This window comes from Cornus florida, unplaced genomic scaffold (assembly GCF_030987335.1).
Source record: "Cornus florida cultivar Cherokee Brave unplaced genomic scaffold, ASM3098733v1 CherokeeBrave_3.0.0_Hap2_Chr05, whole genome shotgun sequence".
In the NCBI taxonomy this organism is placed as follows: domain Eukaryota; kingdom Viridiplantae; phylum Streptophyta; class Magnoliopsida; order Cornales; family Cornaceae; genus Cornus; species Cornus florida.
This window is the reverse complement of record NW_026775575.1, coordinates 90916426-90930582: the sequence shown is the minus strand read 5'-3', so window position 1 is coordinate 90930582 and position 14157 is coordinate 90916426. Positions and strand designations below refer to the sequence as shown.

The following is a 14157-nucleotide window of genomic DNA, read 5'->3' as shown; positions in this document are numbered from 1 at the left end:
CTGCGAGTCACTATACACTGTCAAACTTTTGATCTGTAGCTCTCTGGCCAACTTTAATCCATTTAGCAACGCCTCGTATTCCGCTTCATTATTGGTGGCTTGGAACTCAAGTCTGAGTGCTTGGCTCAAGGAAGTACCCTCTGGGGTTTGCAGTTTGATCCCAATCCCAGCCCCCATCTGGTTAGAGGAGCCATCCACAAAAAGTTTCCAAGAGCCGTTTCTAAGGTCCTCTTCCGTATCTTCGGCATCACATTCTAGTAGGAAATCGGCCACCGCTTGCCCTTTAACAGCTATTCTCGGCTCGTACGTTATGTCAAATGAACTCAACTCTATGGCCCACTTTGTCATTCTGCCCGAGAGCTCTGGCTTGTGCATGAGCGTTCTGATTGGGAAAGTTGTTAGAACAGCTATGGGGTGGGATTCGAAATAATGCCTCAACTTTCTTTTTGCATTTACAAGTGCAAGTACCACCCGTTCGGCCTTTGAGTATCTTTTTTCTGCCTCCATCAGTGTTTTGCTTACATAAAATACCGGGTATTGCACCCCTTCCTTGCAACGAATCAGAACGGCACTCGTCGCGACACCAGATACTCCAAGATATAGAAATAACTTTTCTTCCGGTTCTGGGGCTGACAGGACTGGTGGGTTCTGCATATATTGCTTCAAATGAGTCAATGCCTGTCGTTGCTCATCCCCCCAGACCTGCCTTCCATGGCTCCGAATCGTATCAAAGAATGGTTTGCAGTGGTCTGACAATTTTGAAATAAATCGACTTAATGCAGCTATTCGTCTTGTTAGGGCTTGCACCTCTCTGATCGTCTTTGGCTCGGCATTCTTAATCAAAGCCTCTGCTTGAGCGGGGCTAACTTCGATGCCCCTGCGGTTGACCACGTGTCCCAGAAACTGCCCGGAACTCACACCGAACGAGCACTTGGTCAGATTGAGCCTCATCCCATACCGCTTTAGTACATCAAATACCTCTTGCAGATGCTTCAGATGATCATCCTTTTTCCTACTCTTTACCACCATATCATCAATATAGGCTTCGACAGTCTTACCCATTTGATTCTTAAAAACTTTGCTAACAAGTCGTTGATAAGTTGCTCCCGCATTCTTTAGTCCAAAAGGCATAACTTTGTAGCAGTATGTTCCTCGCTCGGTGACAAAAGAAGTTTTTTCTTCATCTGCGGGGTCCATAGGAATCTAATTATAACCTGAATATGCGTCCAGAAAGGTTAAACGCTCATACCCAGTGGTGGCATCCACCATTTGATCAATCTTAGGCAACGGGAAGCTGTCCTTCGGACAGGCTTTGTTCAAATTGGTGAAATCAATGCATACTCGCCATTTCCCATTTTTCTTCTGCACCACAACGACGTTGGACAACCACTCAGGGTAGTGCACCTCTCTGATAAATCCCGCATCAAGCAGCCTATCGACTTCTTCCGCTATGATCTGATTGCGTTCTGGAGCAAATCTTCGCTGCTTCTGTTTCACTGGTTTGAAATTAGGATTGACATTCAGGGAATGACAGGATACGGAAGGACTAATTCCAGGCATGTCTAGGTGACTCCATGCAAATACGTCGACATTGTGGGACAAGAAATCCACTAGCTCTTGCTGCTCTTCTCTGGTCAGTCTTATACCTACTCTGGTAGTTCGTTCTGGCCTGGACTGATCGATCTGCACATCCAGAAGGGGCTCCTCGGTCAAGTCGGCTGACTCCTCCACCCTATTCTGCTCGAGTGGAGGTTCCTGTAATTGCTATCTGGGGCTTGTCGACCGGACGGGGGCCTTTCCTTTCCCAGCATGCTTTAGTGTGACGGAATAACACTCTTTGGCTGCGACCTGATCCCCCCGAATGTCTATTACTTTATCTCCATCGGGCCCGAGGCACCTCATGACCTGATGCAGAGTTGAGGGTACACCTCGGACTCTGTGAATCCACCCTCTTCCCATCAGGAGATTATACGAGGGGTGAATTTCCACAACCACAAAAGTTTCCATAAGAGCTCGTTCTGCAGCTTGAACTTCTACTTCCACCATCCCGACGGGTTCCACCCTCTTCCCATCGAACCCTAATAAGGGATTTCCGGTGGGCTTGAGCCTCTCTGGTTTAATGTCGAGCCTGTCAAATGTGTCCCTCGGCATAACATTCGCACTGCTCCCAGGATCGATCAGAACTCTGCGCACCAAGCAATCTGCCACTGTCAAACTGACTACCAACGGGTCGTCATGAGGCAGTTGAACACGCTGCAGGTCTGTCCAGTCGAACTTTATCTGCATTGACGGGCTCTGCTGATGTAGAGTGGTCACATTGCCGACCCTTTTCTTCATCTGCGCCTGCCGCAGGCGCACCCGTAGCAGCTCATCTGACTCTTCACTAGGCTCGGGTCGACCATGGATAGCATTGATTATACGAACTGGCTGCGAATTGTGGGAGCTTTGTTTATGACTCCTTTTTATTTGTTCCACTGGTCGATTCTGCTCCATCGCCGAGCCTTGAACATAACTCGCAAACTCCCCTCTAGCTATCAACATCTCCACTTGCCTCCTCAGGTTCCTGCATTCGTTAGTTTGATGTCCGAAATCAGAATGAAAAGCACAATGTTTAGTTTGATCCCTCTGTTCGAGGGGTTGTCTAATTGGCAGTGGTGGATGAAACTTGTCTTTGTTCTCCTGATACAGCCTCGCCAGAGTGACCTTCAGCGGAGTAATCAACTCTTCTTCCCTGGACCTTTTTTCGGCCTTCCAGGTGGTCTGACGCTGCGGCTGAGCCTGCTTCTGCCTGATCTTTGCCTTGGACTTTTCCTCGGTTGACACAAGCGACGTTGTCCAAGCATTAGCTGCCTCCTCTTCTTCTAGGCGCACAAAGCCATCGGCTCTCTCATTGAGTTCATCCATGGTAGCCGGCGTGTTCACTACCAGACTGGTGTGAAAGGGAGTTCCGCGTGTCATGGCTAACTTGAAGGCTTGAACTGCCGTAGAAGGGTGGCATTCGATCACCATACTCTTAGTGAGATTAAACCTGGTAAGAAAGGCCTGGAGACGTTCATCCTTGTGCTGCCGCATCGTGAATAGGCTTGAGATGTCCTTCGGCGGGCGTTTGTTCCCATAGTACTGGCTTATGAACCGATCGCACAGGTCTCTGAAACTGCCAATGGAGCTCCTAGGCAAGTTTTTGAACCAGCTGAGCGCCGGTCCGGCCAGGCTTGTAGGGAAACATTTGCACATTAAAGAGTCGTTTTCCGTATTCAGGGCCATTTTCAACTGGATATGATACACATGATCGATCGGATCGGTCGTTCCGTCAAACAGAATAAAGACTGGCATAGCAAACTTCCTTGGATGCGGCGCATTCAAGATCTCGTCGGTGAATGGTGAATCCACCGTCCGAGCTGCGGATCGGAGAGCTTCATTCTCTCTCTGGAGTCCAGCGGTAGCTCTGTGAGTTACGGTTCTGTCCTCCGAACCGTGATGAGTGACAGTAACCATGGAGGGCCGGTAAGACGGATCGAACGACCGTTCCTCTATGAACTCTCTTTGCCAAGGCGACGCTACTCGACGGCGATCAACCTCCATCACTTCCTCTCGGTCAAACCTTTCCCGCTGCGGATCAACGTGAGTCGATCCTTCGTGATCTTCAACTCGACGAACATTTGGCGGCAAATTGTCCATCATCCTTTCATCACGGTGGTGAGCTGACTGATTGTTCTCGTCCTGATCGCCTTGATGCGCGATATTAGATGGAACACCTCCTTCTCCGACCGGAAGTGGATGCGAAACCGCAGGTATTTGCCGATGCTGCAGTCCAGCTTTCAATTCTGCATTTTCTTTTCTGAGAACTTCAATCAAGTTCATCAACTCTTCAAGCTTTGTTTGCTGGACAGCCTCCATCGGATTGGAGCTTTCACCTATCATTATTCCCGAACGGAGTAAAGGCATTAATCTCAAGTTCGCGAGTAGATCTGAGCTTCGTGAGTAGGAATTTTTAGATCTGGCTTCTAATTCTCCGAATTATGCTCACTGTTTACGAGATCTGAATTGTCTGAACTCTAAATCCGTCAGATCCTGCCACAATCGAACAACTCGTGGTTGCGTAGATCTGAAGTCACTCCTGCCAAAGCTTCAAGAATTGTAATTCCTCCAGAGTAGGTCACAATCGCTCAGATCTGGATTCAAATCCCCAAGATCGAGTCTCGATCAACCGAATTGGTTTGAATCCATTCGATACTCCTCATTGATCAACCAAACTTTCATGCGATTCCCACAGACGGCGCCAATTGAAGATGCAAGAAACTCCTTCTATTCTTTCTCTCTCTAGAATTCTTACACCTCAACCCGAAAAGATCCCTCTTCTATTCATTCCAACTCCTATTTATAGATATTTACAAGATATTTACAAGATATTTACTGATTGCTGGATCTGGGCCTATTCCTCTGTAAGCCCTGGTCACCCTTGATGGGCTTACTCCCGTTCGGCCCATATGGCAGTGTCTTTCTATGGGCTGACCCAGCTGTTCGGACTGAATGTTGTGTTTTGCGAGTCGGACCTGGCCCATGTCATCCGGGGCCTCCTCATTTATGTTATGTATATAAGTTTGTTAAAGTTTGAAAAATGAACAAAAAAAAGTCATAAAGTATCTGTTAAGATATAAAATTCCTAAAAACTCTTATCTTTACCTATAATGCCTTCCCTTATCTCTGCCTATAATGTCCTAATAAGATGAAATGAAAATAATATTGTTAATATTTACATTTTAGACAAATAACATCCCAATCTAATCAGCCGAGCCATTCCATGAGAAACGTCCCAACAGTCGACTGTGGAACAGTAGCACCATAAATTCGATCTGTACTAAATATTGCAATTTCAAACTTTTGCATACCAATTTTCACTCCATATGGCACCCCAATAACTGCGCTCACATACACACTATGCCTCCTGAAAATTACGGAAGAATATATTCGAGAATATGAATTAGAGCAACCTATTATATGAGTTAGATACATCTAATTTTAATATATATATATATTTTTTTAGTATAAGTTTCTATATTCTTGTCTTCTATTTTGAAGGTATCTTGTAATCATCCAAGTAATCTATAATAAAGCTCTCATTCTGGTTTCCTCTATCTAGTTGATTGAACCTTTTTCCGTTTTTTTTTTTTTTTTTTCTCTTTTTTATTAGAAATTTAAGTAAATTGTGTGTATAGGAAAGGAAGATTTTGTGTACGTGTTCCAGAAGAGGCCCAAGGCCCCAAACAAAAAAATACAAACATTGAGCGCTACAGCCCAAACCATTTACAACCCAAGAAACAAGCCCAACAAGAAATAGACTTGGACAAATAGTATAAGTTGTCACAAAATTACTGTTAGTAAAACATTTTATAAAACATTTTTATAAAACATTTTTTTTATAATTAAAGCCCGTTTAAATTTATTTGGTAATGGTAACAATGTTGTTTAAATTAAACACTTTTATTACTAATTTATTATATTAGACACACACTGATAGCAATATTGTATGATATTAATGTGGGTGATCCATTCACATGGCATGATTGCTAATTAACATTACATGATTAGAGTTATACACATTATAATTGAAATATAATTTAAAATTTACCTGCTATAGTATGTGCTATAGTATCTGTGTGACTTATTATATACAACAATGATGCAGATCATTAAGATAAAAAAATAGTTACTAACTCTGCCTAAAACGCAATTTAAAAAATTAATTTTACGTAAACACGCTTATTTTTAGGAAATCTCTACAACCTAAAAGTACTCTTTAAGTCACCAAACACATATAACTGTAATTTTTTAATGTAATTGAAGCTTTTTCATTGTAGAGAAGCAATTCCAAGAGGCACTAAGATGAGAATCATTTTTTTTTATTATTTTCTCTACATCAAAAACACTTCGTTAATTGATTAATATTTGTATTATTTTCTTTAAAATCAACCATCCAAAACTAAAGAAGTGGTAAAGTAGAAAAGACAATCATGATCCATGAACTAATTGATTAATAATGTTAATCAAATTGACTAAATTTTGTTTGAGAAAACAAAAACTTAAGTATTGAAACCTTCGGGAGCTACATTTTAAGTGCTAACTAGAAACTCAAAATTTTCCTTATACTTACTTGAATTTTACGTATTCAATATGTGAATTTTATTATTTTAAATTAAACACTAAAATTTATTTAAAACTAGCGTTGAACCAAATTATCAAACAACAAAGATTTTATATGTCACAAACAGATAAAGGTACTTGGATGAAATTATTAACCCCGATTATCAAACAACAAAGATTTTCTATGTCACAAACAGATAAAGGCATTTGGATGAAATTATTAACCCCATCCAAACTTAGCCCCAAATCATAGTTCGTCGTAACAGTCAATACGCGATATATCAGCATGTTTGTAACCTTTTTTTAAGAATCTGATATCGTTACACACCTCCGTCAACCGATTAGATATATTTAGTATTTTTTTTAGTAATTAGTTACCTTTTTATACTTTAATTATATTCAATGGCCATCATATTTGTTGTGGAGAATGTTTCTTACTTGCCATGAGAAAAAAGATAATTACTCAATGTAGCACAACCTATGTGGTGCCCAGGTGGGGGGTAACCAACCCCACTAAAAAATTTTATTTGCATTATGTACCTATAATTTTTTGTAATTGTATAATTGCCCACACCAAAATTATTAAAAAAATTCCATTTTATAAGCCTCCCCATGATAATTTTGGATCGAATTTAATCCTCTCCTTTTATATTTGTTTTTTCATATATATAGATTTTAAAATTGCTACCCTCAAATTCTTAATAGTATCGGTGCTTACAAGATGCATAGTTTTTTTTTTTTCCTCTAATTTTGTACTCCCTCCTCCCAAAATAAATGTTCCTTTTTCAGAATCTAACTTGGTAAGAGAATAAATTTTAATATATATTTTTTTATCACTCCGAATATTAGTAGTGAATGAATTACCAAAACTATCCATTATAGATCAAGGATGTGGTTGTTTACTTTTTAAAAGTTCAATGCAAGAAAGTTTAATTAATAATGTTACAAAAAATATTAATATTATGACTTTTCAAAGTAGACATTTATTTTTGGACAATCAAAAATAGAATGATGGACATTTATTTTGGGTGGAAGAGAGTATGAAAAATCTAACTTCATATAAATTTTCAGCATAAACACCTGTAAATATGACAAATGAAATTATTATCAATTAAAATTATGTTTGATTTCAGCAATCCAAAAGTTTGTATCAGTGAATATTTGTAATACAACCTAAGCAATAAAATATTTCTTTAATTCGCTGATGATATCATGTCATCAATATACCAGAAGTCATAAATTATATGGCATGAGAAAATAAAAGATCATTACTAGTTTTCATTATTCAACTGGAATTGGTGGCCGGAGAAGAAAGGTAAGAGCACGAATGGCAAGGCACACTTATCAGCCCCCAAAGAACCAACAACCTCCGGTGAGCCGTTACCTAATTTTCTTTGTTTTTTTGGTTTTCCAGTACTCTTGTTAGATTGACTTGGACAAAACGTAGAGATGCTTCAAAATGGTTTTCAGAGAAATCATCATTAATTAATTTAATTTATTATTATTTTTATTTTTATTTTATTTTATTATTTTTCTGACAAAGGAGGAGAAGATGGACTTGAACAAACCAGGGAATTGTAAGCTCGACCAACTAAATTACTGAGTAATACCTAAATAAATCATCATTGGTTGGATTTAAAGACCTCACTTTCCTAAGAGGAGAAGAAAAAAATTCATGACCTTCTAGATAAAGAAAAGACGTTTCAGATATCATTTTATTAACATACACACGTGGGAGATAGAAAATGACGATTGATTTTCTTGGGCTTTACGAGCATTTAAAATATTGATTTTCTTCCAATTGTTTTACGTATTAGTTCTTAGTCACATGAATGGAAGGTTCTTGTCTTTATTATATATACAATTTATGACCCATAACAGTAGATTGCTATTGCAGATGAAAGTCGGCTATCAAATTCTTCCTTGTAGTTTACCATAATATTTGCCAACAAAAAATAGGTCACGATAATGAGAGTTTGCTGCAATTTTCAAACACAATGTCGATCAATCTATTCATCTGCTAATGAGAGTGCTTTGGTGCTGTGTAATATGGACATTACTGGTACAGATGATTTCAAATTTAATTATTTAATTATTTGAGAAAAACTATCCGAAGCTAGAACTACAATAAAATATTTCTATTTTTAAGACTTTCGTCCCATGAATCTCTCTGAAGTTTTTATTGATGCAAGGATGAGGTAATTATGAGGTGTGTATTGTTTGGTTATCTCCTAGTCTTGTAAGTTTTTGCTGGTAAACAACACGTCTTGAGCTTCAAAATAAAATAAAATAAAAATTATGAAACGTACACACAAACCACGTGGATTAAAAAATTAATAATTTGTCAAGTTACATGCATGATGGTGGGATCTATATAAGAAACGCATCACATGAGATGAAGAATATAGCCAACTCCAATAGCATATATAGCCAAACTCAGAAAAAGAGAGAAGAAAATCATCGATGGCTAGTACTTGTATCCCAGTGATTGATATGCAAGATTTTCCAGGAGAATCTGAGAAACTAATAGCAGCGTGTGAGGAATGGGGATGTTTTAGGATCATTAACCACGGCATTCCTGTCACCTTGCTGTCTGAGATGCAGTCCATTTCCCGATCTCTCTTCGACCTCCCGGTGGAAACCAAACGCCGTTACGGTGAGGCTGTGGATGACAAGGGGTACAGTCCACCTCAAGAGCCCACTCCTCTTTTTGAGGGATTGGATGTTTATGACATGACCTCCTCTGGGGCTGTCCACGCCTTTTGCTCTCACCTTCATGTTTCTCCTCACCAACGGTATGTGCGCCCCAACACATAGCACAAAAATCTCATCATATTTGTCTTAATCCTATATGAAAATGTTATTTATCAATTTTCATTTAAACTATATATATATATCTACACACATATTAATATGTAGGTATACACAACTATTAATTATTTTCCTTTGTTAACATATAATCATGTATACTTGCCTGATTTGGATTTCTTGTATTTTCATAGGGAGACAATAATGCGGTACACTGAAGCTATACATGAGTTGGCCATGACAATTGGAAGTAGGTTGGGAGAGAGTATGGGGTTCTGCAGTGATTTGTTCAAGGGATGGCAATGCCGACTTAGATTAAACAAATACCATTTCAGTCCTCAAACTGTAGGATTAACTGGAGCTCCGATGCACTCAGACGCTGGGTTTCTTACAGTAGTACATGATGATGAAATGGTTAATGGTCTGGAAGCAGTGGACAACAAGTCTGGCGTGCTTTTCCCCATTGATCCAATGCCAGGAACCTTACTTGTCAATGTTGGAGACCTTGGCTTGGTCAGTAAAATGGCCACCCAATTTGCTTCTGTTTGGTTTACAAGAAAATGTTTCTCTTCATGTGGGGTGCAAACAATAGCTCCCATGCAAAATGCACACATGTTTTCTTTTGTATATGCATAGTATAATACACTAACAATCTGAATTTGATAATTTATTAGCTAAATAAACTAGATATGTAATACACTAATCTGATCCGATAATAATTCAATTCTATATAATATGTTATAAATATAGTATCAAATGTTGTAATATAAATATTTACATTTTCACTGTCTAATGATGTGAACAGGCATGGAGCAACGGTAGATTTTGTAATGTGAAGCATAGGGTACAATGCAACGATGGAAAGATACGAACATCAATGGCTTGCTTCGTGTTAGGACCAAAGGAAGGGAAAATGGAAGCACCACCTGAACTGGTGGACACTGAACATCCCCGTCTCTTTGTTCCTTTCACTTTTCAAGAATATTTGAGACTCCGAATCTCCACCAAATCACCAACTGGTGAAGCTCTGCAGCTTTTGCAAACCGCTTCTTGAAGATTATGGAAGAACTTGTTTGAGAATATGAATGAGAGCAAAGTATAATATGAGTTAGATACATCTAATTATCAATGTTACGGTACTTTTGAAAGTTAAGAAAGTAATTAATCAGTCAGTTATTAGACATGAAATATTAGAATAAGAAGCTAACTATTTAGCTTCTAAATGGCTAGGAAACATACTAAAGTTTATTTATTTGCTTTTTCTACTATTAGTTTGTTTCTGTGTTTTCTTTATCTTCTATTTTGTAGGTCTCCTGTATTCATGGAAGAAATCTATAATAAAGCTCTCATTCTGGTTTCTTCTATCTTGCTAAATGGCTTTTGTGTTTTGAAATTTGAGTTGTTTTATGTCAATTATTCAGTCTTATTCTTCTTAATTACTGAAAAAAAAAAAATTTATATTAAAACACCTTTTTTTTAAAATTACTATCACTCAAATCCCAAATAACTTTTTCGTCATTGACACCGTCAAAATGAGTATAATATGACATTTTTACTCTCATTTTTTAAATTTCTTTTAATCTAAAACGTTCCTAATTATATAAGAACAAAATTACCCCCATCGATTATCCAACAACACCAACCAACACCCTCACCCTCACTCTCAATAACATGATTACTTTCCTTCAATTAAACTGACCTTCAAATTTTGCTTTTATGGTCTTTCTTCAGTTTGATCAAGCTATGTCAGATCACTCTTCACTCTTTTTTCTTATTAATATTGTTTTTTTATATGTAAACATTTAAATAAAACCATCATTCAACTCGCATCAATTTATTTCAATTTGAGCTATTTTCTTCTTTGGATTTAAGGGCAAATAACAATGTGTTGATCTTAATTAACTTTTTTAAAAAATTGCAGAATTGTGGCAATTTATTTATAGAATGCGGTATTATCATTTGTCCATCCCCATAACATAAATTTCAAAAGGAAAGCCTTTTCCATACCCTTACCTTCGAAGCTTAAACAGAGGAAAATTTGTTTATCATGATTTTGTTACACTAAAAAGTGTGTCTAGAAATTTGCATTACGGGACTACCACACCCCAGCAGCAACCGGGCCTGCTCGTAGATTTTACCATCATCAAAGGTATGCCATGGGCCATTACTGGTGTCGGAAATTAACTTTGAGCTTAAAACTTGGGCCTCCTGTACAGCAAGCCCATATTGCCCACAAAGAAATTCCGTTGCTAAAGGCCTGATTGTCCTGAACTAAATGAATCCATCTAGTCAAAACCCAACTACTGTTGGCCTTTGGGCTTTTAGACTTCGGGATTGTGGGCTGTTGGTTTTGGGCGGCTCCTCTTTTGTATAGCTAAAATGAATTACCGGAGAAAAATAAAAAATTAAATTAAAAGGTTAATTCCACTTAGACTTCCTGACCTTTGCCCATATCTCACTCACACCCCTTCTATGTTTCAATATTTCACCTACGCCCCCTCTTTGTGAAAGCCGTTTACTTTAATTAACAGAACCGGTGATTTTACAACTTTACCCATCAATTATATATTAATATTAATAAAATTGTGGAGCTAAATCAAAAAGACAAAAACACCCTTCAAGACAAATATACACATATGAACCCGCACAAAAAACAGCTTTTATATACCCTTCTGTGGTCGCAAGAGAGTATTATATGCCGTCTCACAACAGAGGACCGGCAGTACCCACCGGAATCTGAACATACCCAATTGGCATCTCGCAACACTGCCCCAAAATTGAATCGTAATCGAACCCATTCAATGGCAGCCCAGGAAGTGACTTCCCAGTGATCCTCTGCAGCGCCTCGCGCCTAATCGCAGTCGTCGGTGGCAATCACCGAGCTTGGTTTGGAGGGTCTATGAGGGGGTTTTGCCGGAGACAACCGAATTGATGAACTCTTCGTCTTCCTCCGATGAGGGTGGGGAAAGTGGACGGTTTACTGCGGTTTTGGGGAAGCAATCGGTGGCGGAAGTGGAACTGGGCAGCAACCCACAACCTCATCGACATCTTCTTCTTCGTCGTCGTCAAGGGAAGAGTGGTTTGTGAAGGTGTGGACGAAGCCGACACCGAAGAAACCGAGAAGGTAGACGAAGAAGGCGAAGAGAGTCACGATGGTGACCATCTTGGAGAGTGTCATAACATGGAGAGGAATGGAGTTGTGGAACTTCAATGGTTTTTGCGAATCGCCGGCCATAACCATATCAACGGCCGCTTTGGTTACGTGATTTGGTTTGTGAATCATTGGTGAAGTGAATTGTTTAGTGGATTTTATCGATCATCATCGGAGATCCATTATATAGACTGGATAGTAATAGTTGTGGGGTTAGGATCTGTTCCATCGAGTTGAGAAATGGAGGAAAAGGTCAAAAAAATAAAATAAAAATGGTGGAAAATGAGTTATTTCTTTATTGAATGAGGTTAAAGATGTCATTTTACATATTGGAAGGGCAAAATTGACTTTCTAAAAATGTTGTCATGCTGACATCAGCACACACCATTAGTTGTTTAACGGTAAGGGGTAATGTGCCACGTAAACCAAAATTTCAGGGGGTCTAGATGGAATATTAAAACCTAGAGGGGGTGTGAGTGTGATATGAACAAAGATCAGGGGGTGTAGGTAAAATTAATCCAAAATTTAAATTAAATTATCATCTGAGGTGTATTATACATATTTTTCTATAGCCAAACACTCTTCGGTTACAGGTGGTCTTCTTCTTCTTCTTCTTCTTTTTCTTCTTCTTTTTTTTTTTTTTTTGTTTTTTTTCTCTCTCTCTCTCCCTCTCTAAAATAAGTTAAAAGTTGCTCAAAATTTTAAAATCAATTTTTGTGCAGTTTTTTTTGAGTCATCCAATCAACCATCCAAAAATAAAAAAGAGAAGAAGTACAAAAGACATTGATAATCATGAACAAATTGATTGGTAAATATAATCAAATTGACTAAAGCATTGTTTTGATAAACTGAAACATTGGAAGTTTTAAGAGTTAAAGTTAAAGCACTAACTAGAAATCGAGAAATTTTTTTATACTTGTTTAAGTTTTAAGTTTTTAATGTGTGGAATTAATTTATTATTTTTAAATAATCTACAAATTGCATTATCAAGCATACTTAATCAAACACACACTTAATTTATTCATAACTAGCGAAATAAGTTACCAAACAACAATAAATTCTTATTAGTGAAATAAATATAGACATTCGGATTAAATTATGGACAATGCTTGGATCCTCCATCTAGGAGGATGAAGTTCATCCTCCATATGATGTGGCCCAATGTCATTGGAACATGTGTCTAAAAAATAAAAACAATTAAGGAAGAGCATTGCCTATTTTTTACCGTTTAAATTGTTTTTTCTTTTTCTTTCCTTTCCTTTCCTTTTACTACATGTATCGGCTGTCTTTCTCTCTCTTCACAACAAAGCAAATTTCTTTCCATCTTCACATCCAACCCCCATCGGAAACCCTAGCAGCAGTGCCCTTAAAGAAAGCATCAAGTTTTTGTTATTTCTTCATATGACATTAATTATAGAAATCTCAACATTCTTACAATTTACACCAGAACATACTCAGCTGCAAGGAACAGGATGTACCAGTTCGATTTTAATGAGCTGTGAGGCCAATGAAGTGATGTGGTTGGCAATAGAGTCAATATGTTGGATTGGCCTTCATAGACTGTCATAGCAAATGCACCTGATAGGTGCCCATGATAAGGACTGGGAGTGGCCATGGCCCCCTAATTTTTTGAAATTTTTTTTTAGTATAGGTAAAAATAGAAATAGTATAGCATGTATTGTATAAAATCTATACTTGGCCCTAACCAAAAAAAAAAAAAAAAAAATTTCTTTCTTTAATTACCATTTAACAAAAGATAATTTATATATAATTTAAAGAAAAGTGATTCAATTGACGACTATAAAACCTTGATAAAAACTGATTCATATAAAAATTTAATACGGCTATTTTAAAATTTCAATTCAAACATGTGATACCCCCGGATTTCCGAATGCGGGTTGGCCAGGCCCACGCCCGAATACCCAAGGATATCAAAACAAATTGATGATAAACGAACGCAGAGTACAAAAGAATAAAGAAGAATAAATAAAATGCTGACAAGAAACTAAAATAATAATCTAATAATAAATCTCAGAATATATTTCCATTAGTTAATA

General features: G+C 37.9%; 1 protein-coding gene across 1 annotated transcript; it reads left to right on the top strand.

Moving 5' to 3' along the window:
* Positions 1–8604: 8604 nt before the first annotated feature.
* On the top strand, positions 8605–10003 carry LOC132309694 (2-oxoglutarate-dependent dioxygenase DAO-like). Its single transcript, XM_059807980.1, has 3 exons — positions 8605–8936; positions 9144–9462; positions 9755–10003. Exons 1-3 carry the CDS (start codon positions 8605–8607, stop codon positions 10001–10003), a joined length of 900 nt encoding a protein of 299 aa, XP_059663963.1.
* Positions 10004–14157: the final 4154 nt, after the last annotated feature.

Bases quoted from the DNA above. Each gene is read 5' to 3' on its own strand.
- LOC132309694 (XM_059807980.1), top strand. From the start codon at position 8,605: ATGGCTAGTACTTGTATCCCAGTGATTGATATGCAAGATTTTCCAGGA. The intron at 8,937-9,143 runs GTATGTGCGCCC...GTATTTTCATAG, and splicing joins CATGTTTCTCCTCACCAACG to GGAGACAATAATGCGGTACA. The intron at 9,463-9,754 runs GTCAGTAAAATG...TGATGTGAACAG, and splicing joins ATGTTGGAGACCTTGGCTTG to GCATGGAGCAACGGTAGATT.